Source organism: Pelecanus crispus, chromosome 1 (assembly GCF_030463565.1).
Source record: "Pelecanus crispus isolate bPelCri1 chromosome 1, bPelCri1.pri, whole genome shotgun sequence".
Lineage (NCBI taxonomy): Eukaryota > Metazoa > Chordata > Aves > Pelecaniformes > Pelecanidae > Pelecanus > Pelecanus crispus.
The window spans coordinates 11,991,098-12,008,010 of NC_134643.1; the positions used below are offsets into that span (position 1 = coordinate 11,991,098).

The 16,913-nt window shown below is 38.7% G+C and overlaps 1 protein-coding gene across 1 annotated transcript in view; it reads left to right on the forward strand.

Moving 5' to 3' along the window:
• The first annotated feature begins 12,008 nt into the window (after nt 1-12,008).
• HGF (hepatocyte growth factor) overlaps nt 12,009-16,913 on the forward strand; it is a 58,523-nt gene continuing 53,618 nt past the window's right edge. The window contains exon 1 of the mRNA XM_075727705.1: nt 12,009-12,081. Coding sequence (XP_075583820.1) covers nt 12,009-12,081 — 73 coding nt within the window. The remainder of the gene's footprint in view (nt 12,082-16,913) is intronic.

A 16,913-nucleotide genomic window follows, 5' to 3' on the forward strand; every position in this document is an offset into this window, starting at 1 on the left:
TGGAAAATGTCATTTTATATCCTGGTATCTGTCAAAAAGTTCAGATTGTTTTGTAATTTCAGAGCTCCTTAGAAATAGAATAAAGATATTTGTAGAATGTACCCTTTCTTCAGTTTTTGTTTTGATTGCATTCTGATTTTAAAATATCTGACCTGCAAATTCCCAGTCAATTTTAATTAACATTCAGGATTCTGTAAGTAGTTTGATGTAACATATATATACACTATGTATATTAGCAATAGAGATAATTTCTTTATTGATCATGTTCTGGAAATTTAATGCATTCAAAATAACTTTCTCAATCATATAAATGTTTCATACCTTCTAATAGATTTTATCATTCCTTTTTTGGAGCTCCATTCACCCCTGTTGTCGTCAGTTGTGATACATTCAACAAAGAATGTAAAAGGCAGGGACTGTAGGTTTTTTTAAAACTAGGAAACTAGTCCCCTAAAAGGAATCTATAACCCGGAGCTGGATGCCTGCACTGCTTAGACAAATTTAAGAAGCTGCATCATATTCCAAATTGTAAATATTCCCTTAGCTACCTTTGGTCACATTGGTGCATTCACATAACAGAGTTGGACAATTCAGAGGTGCTGCCTTTGGCTCCTGAAGAATATATGCATGGTAGCATGGTGCTATGCCTAACAGCCTTAACTTAACCTCAGAAAGTGTAATTAGCTCAAATCCAACACAGGAATGCTGTGCCTCTCCTATTTCTGGTTCTAGAAACAGATAGGAGCAATCTTGGAGATATCTTTGCATATGTCAGTAAAGATTTATTGAACCTGGATACTAGACCGAGAAGTGAACTGGAAAAGCTTAAGTATGGGGATTAATCCAAGTTTTTCTCCAGAGTTAAGTTCCTGATTCATGGTTTCTTTTAAGTATCAGGGGATTAGAACCCTTAGGTGAAACAATAGATGTTTAAAACAAATATTGAAATACTGCAGCTAGGGTCCTTTTTTTTTCTTTTGCTGTGGTGTGCATAGAAGAACACTCAGGAAATGTGAGATAATGGTTCATTGTCCCCCAAAATTGTTATTGACAATTTAAGAGTTAAGAAATCTTAATTTCAGCCTGCTGAGTTGCAGGCTGGACTCAAGCCTGAGTGTTGTACTGAGCCATTCTGTTACCTGTCTTTCAAACCAAAATCTGAAATCCACGGTAAATTTTCCATAGATTCCTGAGGAGTCTGTATTACAACATAAACATATGAACATGGCAGTTTCATGTGAATCTGCTGGTTTCAGGATGGTTTTCTAATTCATTAGAACACTTTTGGTGCACTAGAACAACATAATTTCTGCCCTTTACCTACTTTTTACCTCACTGGATGTATTTTCTTAATTCTTAATTTTTTTCCTATTCTCCTTATCTGTTAGTTTGATTATCTTCTTGCAATCAAAATCAATGAGCAAATATCAGCTAAAAGGAGTTATGCTGAAGACACTCAGAAAGCTAGGAATCTGACCGAGAGGAAGTAAATACTTCTAATATACTTTGAGGGCAACCCGAAAGCTGCCCTGAAAGTCTATTCTGTCCAGTCGGGTTAATTGTGCCCCAGAATGCCTATTTATTTCTAACAATACTACAGTGAAAGCTAAGTGATTACCTCAGATGTAATTGCCAAAAACATAGACATCTAGCATTAGATGAAATTAATACCACCCAAAATCAATAACCAGGCAGAAGTGAGACACCCATGTAAACATTTCCATTGGGAAAAGAGCCTTAGTGTGGAGTCATTATATGCTTCTTTAAGTTTTTTGTGACCAGTCAATACTCATATGCCGTGTAACATGGCAAAATGGTGTGTGTGCTTTTCAGAGTTCACCACTGACCCCACTGCCTCCAGCCCAGCTGTTTTCTGTGGGATGTGGCAGGTAGCTGAAGGCAGCACAGGGACAAACAGGTGTATTCTCAGGAGGAGGCATGTGCAGCCAGGCAGCTGGGCTTCCTTTGGTAAGGCTGGAGGACTACAAGACAGAAATATGTAGGAAATACAGGGTATAACATGACAGAAGTACAGTGTGACTTAAGCAGAAATATATGTTTTCCCATCTATGATAGAATTTTAGGTGTCAATGATTTGCCTCCCTTCTTGTAATATTTTTACAGACTTCATGGACTCTGGAATATATCTGAAAATTTTCTTATGTTCCTTATTTTCGCTTTTGGTTCCCTGGTGTGTACATAAAAATGCCTTTTAAAATGGATTTGTGGGTAGGCAACCTTCCATTCCGAACACAGATGGTACATCTGCATTTATTATTTAGACATGCTAAGTGGAACACTTTTTTACAACCTATTGTAACTATACTTTGTTCTCTCTGACTTATTAAATTTGGATATGATACAGTGACTCTTTTTTTAAAAATAGAACTTTTGTGCTCTGTTACCTTGTTTAAAAAATGAATAAACAAACTGCTTTATCCTTTTGCTGCAGTTGCTGTTCCACAGCCTTCCTGCCTGCAGAGATTTTACCTACAAGGAAGGTTGCATTGTTGCCTCGTTGTTCATCAAGTATGTGATCAGTCTTGGCTTAAACAATGTGATGCACTGCTGAAAAATGCTTTTCCTTCCTGTTGCAGTTATGGCATGTTTGACTGAATACTCATTTCACCATGGTTGCTACTTCACTGGAATTTTTGCTGGCCAGATGACCTACAATTCTCAGTTTGAACGTGTATTTTTCTGTCCTGACATTCTTGTCATTGAATTACATCACAAAATCTAGCTGTTTGTTCAGACTTGATTTTACAAGGCTGAGATTTGTATTTAATCATTTTTGTTGTGTTTTGGCTCAGGATAAAATTAAATGAGTTTTCCACTTCACTCCATAAGGTTTTGATCAATAGTTTGGTTTGGAGTCAAAGTCCTTTGAAGTACCTTCTCCATTTTGAGAAAAATAGTCCCATACACCTAGACCCAAGAAAGTTCTTTTGAATACATGTCTAAACCCATGAGTAGTCCTATAGATATAGATGAGAGATAACCAAGGATTTAAATTTGTGAGCATGTCTTATTACCTCTTTAAAGGTGTCACACAGAACAACAACTAGTTTATATTATTGACGATGAAGAATAAATTTTAAGGCAAAACTAAACTTCACTTGTGTCATACCTTTTCTAAAACGTACTGGATGTCAAGTAGACTTTTACATGCTTTTCTGAAGCTCTATGTAAAAGAGAATGGCTATAAGAAAAATTTAGAAAATTGTTACAACAGTTTCTGCTTTTTGGCCTGCAGAGTGCTACAAAGCTTATGCAATATCACAGACTGGGGGGCACATTCCTCATGTATCCCTCTGTAATGCCTGCTCCCAACTGTAACACCTTCAGGTGTGATCTTTGTGGTCAGTATAAAAGCTGGTCTCCGCTGTTAACCTCCATCTTTTAACTTCCCTGTAACAGGAGAACCTTGGAAATAAAGATTTAATAGGCTGCTGTTTATTGTGCCAGTATTTTATCTGTACTAGATGGATACACTGATGTACGTGTTAGAACATTTCAAGCTGTTACTGTTCCTTTACCTCCTTAAAAAGGTTCTTTGAAAATCTATTGCACTTTGAAGAAGTATTTTCTCTGGTTCTATTGTAACTTCATATTTCAGCAGTCACTCAGGTGTCTGCAAAGTCAGGAAAGACAATTAACAGGACAATAGTTAGCATATCTCAGTATGCCACCTAAAAATGCCTACCAGCTGGAGTTGTAGTTGCTAAATTTTGCCCCCAGATTCATGATACTTTGTAAACTTTTCTTCTGGTGTTTGCTTCATAGGCCAAAAATTAATTCATAAATCTTAGCTCATTTAACTGTATTTTTAAATTGATGATAGACAGGAAGACTTCTGTAATTGTGTGAGGTTTTAATAAAACTTTTAGAAGAGAGAATGAGAAAGAGAAAAAGAAGAAAGGAAAGAAAAGCAGAAAGGCAGAGAGAAAGATAAAGGGAGAGGCTGATGGAGGGAGAGAGAGACAAAAGGAGAAAAAGAGAGAAAGAAATAGAAAGAAAGAGATAAAGAAAAATGAAAAGAGGAGAGGGAGAGGAAGTGAGAAAAGGACAAAAAGAAAAAGAGAAAAAGAGAAAGAATGAGAAAAGGAAAGAAAGTGAAAGAGAAAGAAAGAAAAAGAAAGAAAAGTAAAGAAAATATTAAATTCCATATATACTGTCAACTACTGGCAATGAGGCATATAAGTGGTTTACCAGAGTAATTAGTGCTCCCAAGTTTTTTTAAAGTGTGATATACAGCATCCAAAATTTTGGTTAATTATGTCTCCCATTAAAAACTGGAAGATTATTTCCAGATACAGAGTCAGCTTTCCACACCAGTTCTTTCAATGGGACTATATCAGACATCCTTGTCATAAAATACAGATTAATTGTAGATAGTGTGCTTGCTATTTTAATCTTGGGAAAAAAATACCAGATTTTTTTTTTTTTTTTCCTGGAGAAACTATAAGAAAAGTTGTTTAAATGTTGTTCATCTCAAGCTGAGTGACATAGCCCTCCATTTCCTGTGGGTACTCAATGCACATTCTCAGTGGTTTATTTGAAGTGCTTTCATAACTGAAGGACATGTGCATAAAATAATCTCAGGCAAAACTAAAGACAGTTTGTTGCCATTGCTCTTTAATATGTGAATTGAAACCACATTGTTTTATCTACTGGGAATAATTGAAGAAATACATTGGAATGGTAAAAAATAGCCCATCAGATATGTGGCATGTAAATCTACGTATTATGAGAATTGATGGGTTTATTTTCTTATTAAAAATTGTTTATTCAAATGTTTACATGAAAATCAAGTAAAGGACAGAGGGGTTCTTGGGTTTTGGGTTTTTTTTTTCCTTCTTAAGGAAAAGTAATAAAATTATAACACTGAACATTTATTGTTCCATAGTATGAAGAAGCTATTATTTTTCAGCTTTTATATGTGAAAAATTTTGTACCAGAAGTAAAAAAAACAACTCACAAAATTGTATATTTGAAAATTCCTTTCCCAGCTAATTTAGCTCATATTTTTGTTTATCTGTTTACATTGGAACCTTGGTAGGCTGCATAAAGAGAGAAAAAAGTTATAAATCACCATAAAGATAATTACTTTCATAACACCAAAAATTAGGTGACCATCAAATGTTGGCAGGTTCAAAAACATTCTAAGGAAGTATTACTGCAAACTTGTTCTGTTTTTATACTTCTCCCTAGACAGCCTTCACTGATTACTCTCAGATAAAGTTTCTTGTCTATGTGGACTTGTCCTTCAACCTAATCTGCAGATTCTTAAATTAAAACCCAGTGTTACTGATCTGGGGAGTTAAATACACAATGAGTATTAATCTGTATCTTGCTTTTATAAGAAAGACTTCAAAAAAACTTGTAGTAATAATACCAAGTCAGAAATAATGTGTTTCTGTTTAGAATAGACCACAACTGCTATTCAGCAGAAAAAATACTTTTCCATAAAGTTTTTTCTATGCCACTATTGTAAATACTTTTGTTGCTTTATGTGTATTCCTATCAATCTGATTTTATTAAGAAGATAATTTTATTTAATAATCTGATAAAAAATATTGAAATAGGCCATCATACCAGCTTGCTTAACAGTAGTGTTCCAAATTCAAAAACTTATTCTTTAATTGATGTTTCATTTTGGTTGTGAAGAATGGGATCAAATTTTGGGAAAGTTGAGCAAAGCTGACGCCCATGAACAAGCAGACAGCTTTAGAATTGTAACTTCAGACCATAGGCGTCTAGATTCTGCTTCAGTCTTATTTCTGCTACAGAAGTTGGTAGCAAAATCTTCAGCAGAAGAATATGCTAAGGTGAGAATATACTCTGTCACTGTTTAATGTGCAGTGAAGCCTAGTCATCCATGCTCAAATTTCACCTTTAAGAAGAAAGCTTGGCAAAAATTAATCTCTATGAAAAGTGGGGATTGGGTACTTGGTAAAAATAGACACCATAGTGTTGAGGTATGGAACACTAAAAATAGTGGAGAGAAAATGTGTATGTGTTTTACTGGCATAGCAAACAAAGAGCAATCACACTGTTATCAGTGTCATTTCAGTACCAGCGTTGAAATACCTGTGTAAGATCTTTAAGGGACAAAACTGAACTGAAAAGGGTTTCTCTTCAGTATATAGAGGAAACAGCAGAGAAATTTAACAGTTTGTCCTAGTCTTCCTTTGAGAGTTCCTGTCCTGATTCTGCAGCCACATGTCCCTTTTCCCTACTTGACTATTTTCCAGTAGCTGCATTACAAAGCTCATATCCCAAACAAGGAGACTTTGATTCAAATAAAGTACCCAAAGCTTGTTCTTGAAAAGAAGTCAAGCTGAGATTCCTCCTCTGATAACAGCTTTTCTGATGTCTTGGCAAGCTTTCTGTCTCTGCAGTTTCAAACCTTAAACCAGGAAAGATCAGTGCTTTATGGCCATGAATTGTGAGTTCTTTTTTGTTGTTTGTGTTTTCTCTGAGCTGCTATTAATACATCCTCATGTCTGAGAGATTGCTAGGAAACTGATGAATCCCTGTTTAGTTTTTTTTTTCTAAAAATCTTTAACAGCACCCTAGGTAGAAATTCTCCTCTTTGATATGAAATCCTAGAGAATTTACTCTTGACAAGAAGTTCTGGAAGTCTTCATTCTCTGGAATTCAAAGGGCTAATGCTTTTGTTTCTGGATTTTTGAATTGCTAAAGTTATTCCATGATACATAATTCATAGTCAAACACTGGCTTAATTTTATTCTTTGTTACTCTAAATATATTGAAGAAAAATTTTTAAAAGTCTACCAGTCTGAGAGATATTAATAGTATTTTTATAGCAATACCTCATTTTGTTAAACATCTCTACGTTATTTTTTTTGTAGCTGGTCTTTCAGCAGCAGTTTTGGTAGGGTCTTCTCAGCATAACTCGCAATGATGTTTCTTTTACAGAAGTATCGTATTGGAAGATAAGGACCCTTCACTGTCTGTCAACCGTTTTACCTCCTCTGAGGGTAAAATGTATACTACAGAGAACCTGTTTTAAACTTTTGCCAACTTAAAAGCACACATTTAAGATGAACAAAACAATACATGGGCTTGTATTAACATCTCTCCATTGTTTTTGTCAAAATTTTCCTGGAAAATTTTTTTGTTTGTTTATTGTTGGGATTTTTTAGATGATTTTTTTTTTTAAGTGAAAATGGTGTCCTGATTTGAAATCCTTCAAAAGTTTATTTTTAAAGTAAGAGCAATTACAGAAAATAAAAAATGCTCTAGGAAAACCAAAAGTTATTCTCCAGTTTGGGATTTAATACATAAAAAGATCTTAGAAAAAATACCATCAGTTTTATGGTTTAACCAGTTAAATGAAAAAATATTGTCAGGTGTGTTCAGTGGTTTTACTTAAGTACACTCTTGGTTTTCACTGACTTAAAAAATGCAGAGGGAAGAGTGAATTATCTGTACATATAAAAGTTTCAGAGTAAGCATTACTGTAATGTCAAAATCACATATATACACACCTTAGCTCAGGCACTACGATCCTTAAACTGCTTTAAAAAGTGGGTGATTTTAAAATCAATGTGATTTGCAGATTTCCTTAGTGGCTGAATATTTTGGGCTCATATTTTCAAGATTTTCAAAAATAAAAAAAAGAAGAAATGCATTTAAATATACATATACACAAATGTAGATTTCCTTGATCATGATTAAGCTTTGTAGTTTACCTAAATATGCAAAGGAATGAAGGTTTTCTGAATCAAAAAAAGAATAACAGCTGGAAAAAGGGAGATCTGAAGACTGGGTGATAACCACAGGTGAATTTGGCCAAGCCTCTGATTTTCAGACTACTTTGTCCTAGAGAATGTGTCTTCTAATAAGCATGAAGTACATTTCTTTATTTGCTAAAAATGAAACACTTATGGAGAAGCACAAATGGATGCATATTTGAATGGTTAAACAGTATAGAGAATAACTGTCCTCAGAGAAGTAACTCAGTAACTATGGCATGTAAATTAAGGCCTTCTGGGGCTGTTGCTTCATAACAAATGTATTTAGCTTCTGTTTGTTTTTCCAATGGCCAGTACCACAACTTGATTTTAGTAGACTAAGGTCAAAGAGAGGTTCATTTTTTCTTACATTCTTGTACAAAAAAAAAAAAAAATCTATTGTAAAAGTTTTGCAGATCAAATTAGGCCCTGAGTAATACAGGAAAAGTACATTAGAATCTATTTAACAGTACTGCCAGTGATGTTTATCCTTTCTAGACTTGGAGTGGCAGAGACTAATAGAAGAGGAAACAAACAAATGTAAACAAAAAGTTTATTGTCCTCAGTCAATATACCTAAACTCTGAGTATGTATAAGTAACAATTCTTCTGAGTAGAGTGAGGGATTTTTTGTGTCCCTAGAATTGTATAGCCACAATGCAGCACATTCTCAAAAACTTCAAATAGATATTACTGGGAATTTTTATGAAAATAACCATTTTGCATGCACATTTGTTTGTAAAATTTATCTCCTTGTAGGTAAAACATTTAGGTGTGGAAATATCTAAATTTTCATCAGATAAAATTTGATCAGATATTTCTTACTAAGAGCAGTGTGCTGTATATCGATCCTTTCATTTTTCTTTTCTTTTTTTCTTTCCCAAAATGTTGGAAATATTAATTTCCAAACTGATTTTGAAGGGCTGTATTATCATCAGCTGCATTGTGCATCATGACATATTATGTGTGTTTGAATATTATGAATATATATGAATTATAACAGGTGGAACCAAGCACAACAAAGTCACTTCGGAGCTCATGTTCCTTTTTAACCTCAGCAACTTCAAAACCATATTTTTCATTCCCCAGGAGCATGCATTTGTGTATAAAATGATAATCTAGACAATTTCACATTTTGCATATGCCCTGCATTATTTTGCATATTTGTGCCATGAAAGTGCTCAGTCAAGGTGTGAAGCTACTTGCACAAGTCTGTTTTGGAGTAGAGGAAAAAGCAACTGCATAGTTTGAAGCCAAATCATACCATACCTTGAGCCTACAAAGCCAGGTAATAGCCCCTGACTGATTTTTATTTGTAACCTCTGACATGAGCTGAAGGAATAAGAAGCTTTTTAAAACTAGACAGTTTGGGTTATTAAATACACATGGAATTTTACCTGTGAATGCCGTGTTTGCAAAGGTGACTGCCTCAGGACTGTAGGTTAGTGTCTACATTGCAGAGGGAGGTGTGTCTCTTGTCTTCATTCCTGGGTTTCCCTGGTGACTAATCAACAAGAAGCCTCATCTGATGTGCCACACCCTCCCACTTCACTGCATGGGGCTTTTAAACACTTGACTGGTGTGGGGAACTTGTCCTTTGGGAGTAGCAGTTCAGATATGCAGCATTTAATATGATGACATGCAAAATCCTTTTCACTGAATCTAAAATGGTGGACTCAGAGGAGTTTCTGACCTTCTGCTTTCAACCAGACATTAATTCCTGTGCTTGGAACTTATGATCCCCTTCTTCCCCTTCTTCCTTTCAGCCTTCCATCCTTATTTGCCTTTTTCTTTCTGCATGAAGAAGGCTTGGGGACTAGGCTGGAAGGTGCCATGTGTCCAGCTGGGGCTCTGGCTGAGGTGCCTTAGCAAGTATTGACAACTTTCCCAGCACTGTTGAATCTCGTGGTCCATACCTCAGCCTTTTCTCTTCCTATTCTCAAGCTCCGTTTATAAAAAAAGACAATAAAAATTTATCCTGCTTGAAATGTGAAGCACAATTGCTTGGTTTAAACTTCTCAGACAGCCTGAGACTTTCTTATCAATCAACTCAATGTTGAACAATAATTACTACATGCACTTGCTTATTTTATTTGGCTTATTATCCAATAGGACCTTAACAGTGATACCTGTACCAGATAAATCAAGAAGTAAAAAGTTTTATTTTGTACACAAGAGGTGATTCATATAACAGATGCTGGTTCATTTAGAAAAGCTTTCTTTAAAGCTAATTGTGACTTGGTATTACTGTGTGTGTGTGTGTGTGTGAAGATTCCTGCTGAAACTGTGGATATCTAGCATTTCTGAATAGCAAATTACATCTGAAAAAAAGATCCAACTGTGGTTATGGTCAGAAAAGGGAATATAAAAATAGCAGTTTCTATGTATTTGGTCATGTCTGCTTCCTTTTCCAACCAAAATAAAGTTTTTCAAACTTTTTTATGCATGTAAGCAGTCCAGAGCAAATACATCTTTGGTAAAGTGTGCAGTAACTCTTTTCTTTTTAGATATCTTCCACAGAAATGTTATGCTACTTTCCTAATACAGAGCTATACTGATTTGAAAGTCAGGTTATCAGGGCAAGTTTGCAAAGCTGCCAAAAAAAAGAGAAGAAAAAAAAAAAAGAAAACAAAAAATCCCCACTCTCAGCTAAGCCACAAAACCAGAAAAAGATAAAGAGATTTATAGGTCAGAAAACATGGCCTCAAAAGGTCAGGAAGCATAACAGAATATTCTTGCATAAAACCTACTACTTTTGATTATCATATTTATATCTTTAGTTTCTCTATGTGCAGACTCAAACTTAACATGGAATTCTTTTTGAAAACTTAACCATGAAATGCAATTTTTGCAGCCTTCCTTCATATTGAAATTCATTCCAAAGTAAAATTTGATTGAACTGAACTAGACTATTATGCTTCAGCTGTAAAATAGATGGGGCAAGAAGATGCAGAAAAAGGATCATACTACACTTTGCAGTATATGATGCGGGACGAAAGGATATTTTTATTTCCCACATCCAGATGCAAACCTTTGTCTTGACTGCCTATGAATAGAGCATCTGAATATAGCATTTATAGGATCTTTCCCTTTCTAATCTCCCTTCTGTCCGTGGCCCTCCACTCCGTGTGCCCTAGTTTCCACTGAGGGGAGATATATAGGGCTTATGTAAAAGGCAGAAGTGTCCTCCAGCAGGTCCCCAAAATTGGACCAGGACTATGGAGTTGCACCTGCCCAGCATAATATATGCAGCCAAAGAAGCTTATACCCATGACTTGAGCTCTCAAGCAGAACTGCAAATACATCATGAATAATACACAGGACGATGTATTAATAATGGGAATCCATATAGCAAAATATTTTCTCCATTAGGAAACACCCTAGTCCTCAAGAGACACAGCAGAAGTCTTCTTAAAATTCAGGAGAAATCTGACTACAGGCCAAATACTCCCCTCAGGGAAGTCAGTGGCAAAAAAATCTACTTGACTTTAATGGCACATGATTTTGTGCTTTATACAAAAAAAGGTCACTCACCACATGCATGGACAACAAGTCAAATATGTCTGGTTAACTGAATGTGGCTATTTTGGGCATAGCATGGTGATATGATTATTTTTGTTGCTTATTGTTTGTATTTATGTCTGTCTTTAAGCATAGGGAGAAAAACAGAAAAGAAAAAGTAAGTGAGATATCCATGTTCTATCAGTTGCAGTGGACAAGGATTTCACACAAGGTCATTGGCCAGTGGGATACATCTTCTCTGGTCTCAGGTTGTGCATCTCTAAGGAACTCCTGTAAATTAACTTTTATTCTTGGGAGAAAAAGAAAAACAAGGACAGCAAAAAAAAAAAAACCCTAGAAATAATTTTCATTCTGCAGATTTCAGAAAGTATTTTTTTTCTCACATAAATGTGTTTTTCCTGTAATGCCAAATGTTCAAAATATTTTCTTCACAGACTCTCTCTCAACTCCTTCCTGTCCCCTTTCCTTCATTTACCAAGGCAGCAATTCCCAAATGGAAATTTTATGTTTTGCCACTGGGCATAAATTGGGTGAAAAAAAAAAAAGTTTTGGGAATATAGGAAAAAATTGAATAAAACTTAACAATGAACATTTGTAGCTTGGGAAACAACCCATTTTTAAGAAAAGCTGCTACACTCAAAGGTGTTTATCAGCAGTGTGGATAGTAAGTCTGGGCAAAGGAATCTGGGCTGGAGATCGAGACCCGTTTTCTGACTCACACGGCATGGTCTCTGGTTTATTTGTGGAAAATGGAGGGAAATGGTTTCCTGTGTTGTCACACACTCGTGCTATAGACGGTAGGTGGGTGCATGGGAGAAAGAAACAGTTTAAATTAAGGCAGAACTTCTCCTGAAGTGTTTATTTTTGAACACTTGCGTGTCACGAAGGCCGGTCTCATGACTTTAAACAAAAACCAATGCCATTGCATCCATGAGGTTAAAATGAAGTGCAATAGAAGAATTATAACCACTTTGCCTGCGATGGAAGGAAGGTCGGGCCTTGCTTTGGACTGAGGCTTGTCTCCATGGAGCGATGCCAATCAGCTGATACTTGACCTTTAGATACTTCAGAGTTGCCACAATTTTGGGGAAGTGGCATTTGTCAGACAGCCAAAGAGGGTGATGGAGAGGCCAGGCTGGTGGCCAGGGGCAGCCATAGGCAGGTCGGAGGAAAGGTGTTTCCTTACTGGGAAATTGTCCTTGCTCTGTCCCTGGCCACGGGGTGGGGGAGTCCTCCTGAAATGGCTATGGATGAGGGTGCTGCCTGGGGATGCGCCTGAGGGGCGGGTGGAGAAAGGGAGAGGTTGTGAAGGGCAATGTCTGCGAGGAGGAAGAGGTTTGTTCTGCCTGCAGATGAGAGGGCAAAGGGGTGCTCTGGGGGCAGGAGGGGTTGGGGGGAGGCTCCGGAGAGCTGCGTAGCAGCAGACACCAGCCCGGGGGCAAGAGCTGGGGGGCCGGCCCGGCCCGGCTGCTCCTCCTGAGCGCCTGAGGGATGGAGGCAGGGGGGAAGGCGGGAGGGAAGGATGGGAGCCCTCTCCCCGGGCTGGCTGCGAGGCGGGATGGGAGGCAGCTCCTGGGGAGGGGAGGAGGAGAGGAGGCAGAGAGGGGATGTTGTTAAACAGTTTCTTACCGTAAGAGGGAGTTGGGACCCAGATCTTTCCAGTTAATCACACAACAAACTTAGATCACCGCAATAAAAAGCGGCTGGGCTCACTCTGCCTCCTCTAGTGACCGGCTGTGCGCAGGGTCCTTCCGAGGAGCCTTCTCCTCTTCGCCTCCCCGCCGGCCGCCGGGGGGGCCGCCAGCACCATGTGGGCCGCCCAACTGCTGCCAGCCTTGCTGCTCCATCAGCTGCTGCTGCTTCCCATCACCATCCCTGCGGCAGGTTAGTTTTTCTACCACTTCGCTAGCCGCCCCCCGCCACCTCACAGCCGCATCCTTTTCCCTCTCCTTCGCTGCGCCGTGGCGAGCGTGGATGCACCGGGCGCCCCCCCCACCCCCCGCAGGTGGGGGCAGGCGGGGAGACCCCCCAGCTCCAGCGCCCGTCAGCTCCTACCTGCTCGGCGGGGCAGGCACCTCGCCCCGCAGCCGGCGGCCGGGCAGGGCTTCGGTGCGCCGGTGCCGCCCAGCGCCTCCCGCGCCCGGGGCGGGCTGCGGCGCGGAGCGGAGCGGCGCGGGGGCAGCGCGGAGGGTCGGGGCAAGCCGCGCTCTGCCCGCAGCAGGGCGTCCGCGGCCAGCGCTTTGCGGGGGCACCCGGCACGGTTTGGTGGTTTGCGGAGAGGTGGCTGCTTGCCGCCACCTCCTCCCCGCGTGAAGGGGGCACTCGGGGCTCGCTCAGGACCGGGAGCCCCGGAGGCGCTGAGAGCGGGAGAAGGAAACCTCACCGGTGCCCACAGGTCCGCCCGGCCGCTACTGGGACAGGAGGAAACGTGCGTCCTTAATTTCCAAGTGGCAGAATAAATGTTAAGTGACAGAAGTTGACACGGCATACCCAAAACACAGGATAGTGCGTTGATGAAAGGGAATGTCCTTGCTGAAGTTCAGCAGCATGAACGTGCTATTTCCAGGCTGAAATACTTGGAATTTCATTAGATGTTCCCGATGAAATCCAGGAGGCGGCGGGGGGAGGAGGAACAAACAATAAGTAATCAAGTGCTGGAAGCTCTTTAGCTGAATTTCTTTCCTGAAGTGTCCCCCTTGGACTGGATATCTGAAGAGCTAACTTCGTGCTTCTATTGGCCCTCTGGGGAGACGTCTAAGGAAAAAAAAGTTTGCAAAGGTTTCTACAAACCTTTCCTTCCTTCCTTCCGCCAATATTGTTAGGGTCAGACCTTTGCACAGACAGAAACAAAAGACAGCCACGATTCAGGGAAAGGATCTGCCAGGAGCGGGCAGAGCGAGGGCAGGCACACGCGGCGTCTGGGTCCTGGGCTGAGGGCATCAGGCGATGTGTGTGGCAAGCGATGTTGATGGTTTCCAAGACAGAACTACATTTTCTCGTTAAAAAAATAAATATTTTGAAATGGGAATTCAAAGTGGAATATTTTGTGATCCAAGTGGGCAAGTCAAAAAAAGACAGGCAGCATCATGCACAGTAAAATCTGTCATTTTTCCCCTACAGTAAGAGTGTGGTTCTGTAGGATGCTGAACATCTCGCCAGAGCTTCTGTGCTCAGTCTGCTCAGGGATGATTATGCTTTTGTGGGAATTCTTAGCAGGTGACACACAGATACAAGCACTATGCTACTACACTTTTCTGAACTTCTTTTCCACATACATTGCAATTTCCATTCTATGGACATGTGACCTCTCTGAAAAGTGATGACTAGAGCTGGTTAGGAATTTTCTGAGGAAATGTTTTGTTTTGGTTTTTTTTTTTTTTTTTACTGGAAAATGCTGACCCATCAAAAGTTTTCACTAAAATAATTCCTTTCAAACAAACTTTCTTTGGCTTGGTTCCCCCAAATCAAATGAAAGAGAAATTTGCAGTAGGAGACATTCACAATAGCTTGTGGTACCTGCTGTTGAGCAACCTTCACCTGTGACAGAAACCCATCAACTGATGGGCTAGTTTGAAGGAAAAGCAGAATACTCCCTCACCCCGGCTTTAATCCAAAGATACAGAAACTGGTCTATAGCCAAGTTCATAAGAAGCTAGGTCATGCTTGCTCTCTTGATAGTCAGGATGCTTTTCTTGGATGTGAGAAAGTCCTTGTTCTCTCTGACCGTAGGCTCTTAGCACAGGTCTGTAGTTTACCAAGCTCAATCAATATTTAATCTATGTAATATTCCAACAGGAGAGATTGAGAGACAGCCTCAGTACTGCCAGTATGAGTAGGCTGATGAATAGGTGGTGCCCTAACCAATGGGCTCTCCAGATTAGGAGCAGCTGGTTCATCTTGATGTGGAGGAAAAATAAATTTCCAAAACTTCAGAATTTTTCACAGAGTAGAACTTGTTTTCTGACTAGCTTTCATAGTGACAGTTTTTTGGCAATTGTCCCTTTCTTAAATTTCCTCTCCCACCTACCTTAATATTAATCAATCCAATTGTTTGCCTTATGGGCAAGAAAGAGGACTCTTACCAATCTCTGCCATTGTGCTTACCTTGCTTTTTAAAAGTATATGATCTTCAACGAAAGTGTCTGGGTTTTTACAACGTAGGCAAGGGGAAGTTGTGCCATTCTTTTCTGAAAATATATTGGTTGCTTTCTAAACATACATGGTAACTTTGTACCAGATGTTGAATTCTTTTTACTAGGATGTTTTTAAGAAATTAATATTTGCCTACATGTTTATTATTTTTATATATGAAAAACAAGCTAAGTGATGAAAACAGAATTTAAAAATAGGAAAAAAAAAAAGAAGTCTTTTGCTAATGCGTATCCATACTTTTTATATTCCCATTCTACAAAGCTATCAAACATTTTAAACGTACCCAGTGATGAGTGTTATTTCTTCTATGAATGGATCTTTTAGGTTTCGAATCTCATGCCCTAAGTTCTGTGCAAAGACAATGTCCTGTGCTACCAAGGTTGCTGACTAATACATTTGGGTTATATTAATGGGTAAAGAAAAAGGAGGGTGAAGAAAACACCAAGAAATTTTCATGTCAGCAAGCTGTCGACACTATCAGTTTCTGAGTTTCTTTTTAATATATAAAAGATAAGATGGTGACTGGTGAAAGACAAATGTGCAAGGTTCCTGTAGACTACTTGCCTAGTCATTATCAATATCCTGTAAGTCTCTGCCAGTTGCACAAAGAAATTAATCTGTAGCTAATAATTTTATCAGCGAGTTTTCTTCGTTGTTCAGATGTTCTTATTGTTCAGTATTCTTAGACAGTATCTCTTTAATAATGTTATTCTAGTGAAACTAAAATTTACTTCTTAATCAAAGCAAAAAGTAGATTGGTATATTGCAAAAGAGTGAATGTTAAAGATTTATTTAAACTAAAGATACGTTTTTCTGGGAAAAGACTGTCAGCCAAGTGTGTTTATTCAAATTTCTCAGCACTTTCTGTAGTTTGGATGATCTGAAGCGGTTGCTAATGAAGATGTGGGAGTTGCACTTAGTTCCTATAAATAACTATTGCTTAAAAAAAAAAAAAAATTAAATCCCATAGCCATAATCGATGTATGAATGTTGTGTATTCCTGCGGTCTGCATAGCTAAGTATATCTTAAAAATTTAACGTGATTTATACTTCCCCATCCCAGCTGTAGATAATCATTATACTATATACTGTCAACAAAGCGAAATGATACTCTGCCAGTTGGAAGACTGTATTCCTTCTGTTTAATGGAATCCTTTTGGTGCTCAGTGCCAGGGGCTGCTTGTTTTGCTCTCACATGTAATACAGCACTTACCCTGCTTAACAGATTTTCCGTTTCTATTAATGCCATTTTCATAAGTAACATAGCAGAGAATATAGAGTTGAAAGACACCAGATTAAAATGTTGCATAAAACTCTGGAAAATTGTGCACTGAAGTCAAGGAAAGGAAAGCCTCTTATTGGAGGAGCTCATCTGTCATTATTGTAATACTTCAATTGAGGCCAGGGTTGGAAGGGAAATGTGCAGTCTCCCTCGGAGAATGCAATATCTCCCCTTTGGATCTTTATGCTGAACATT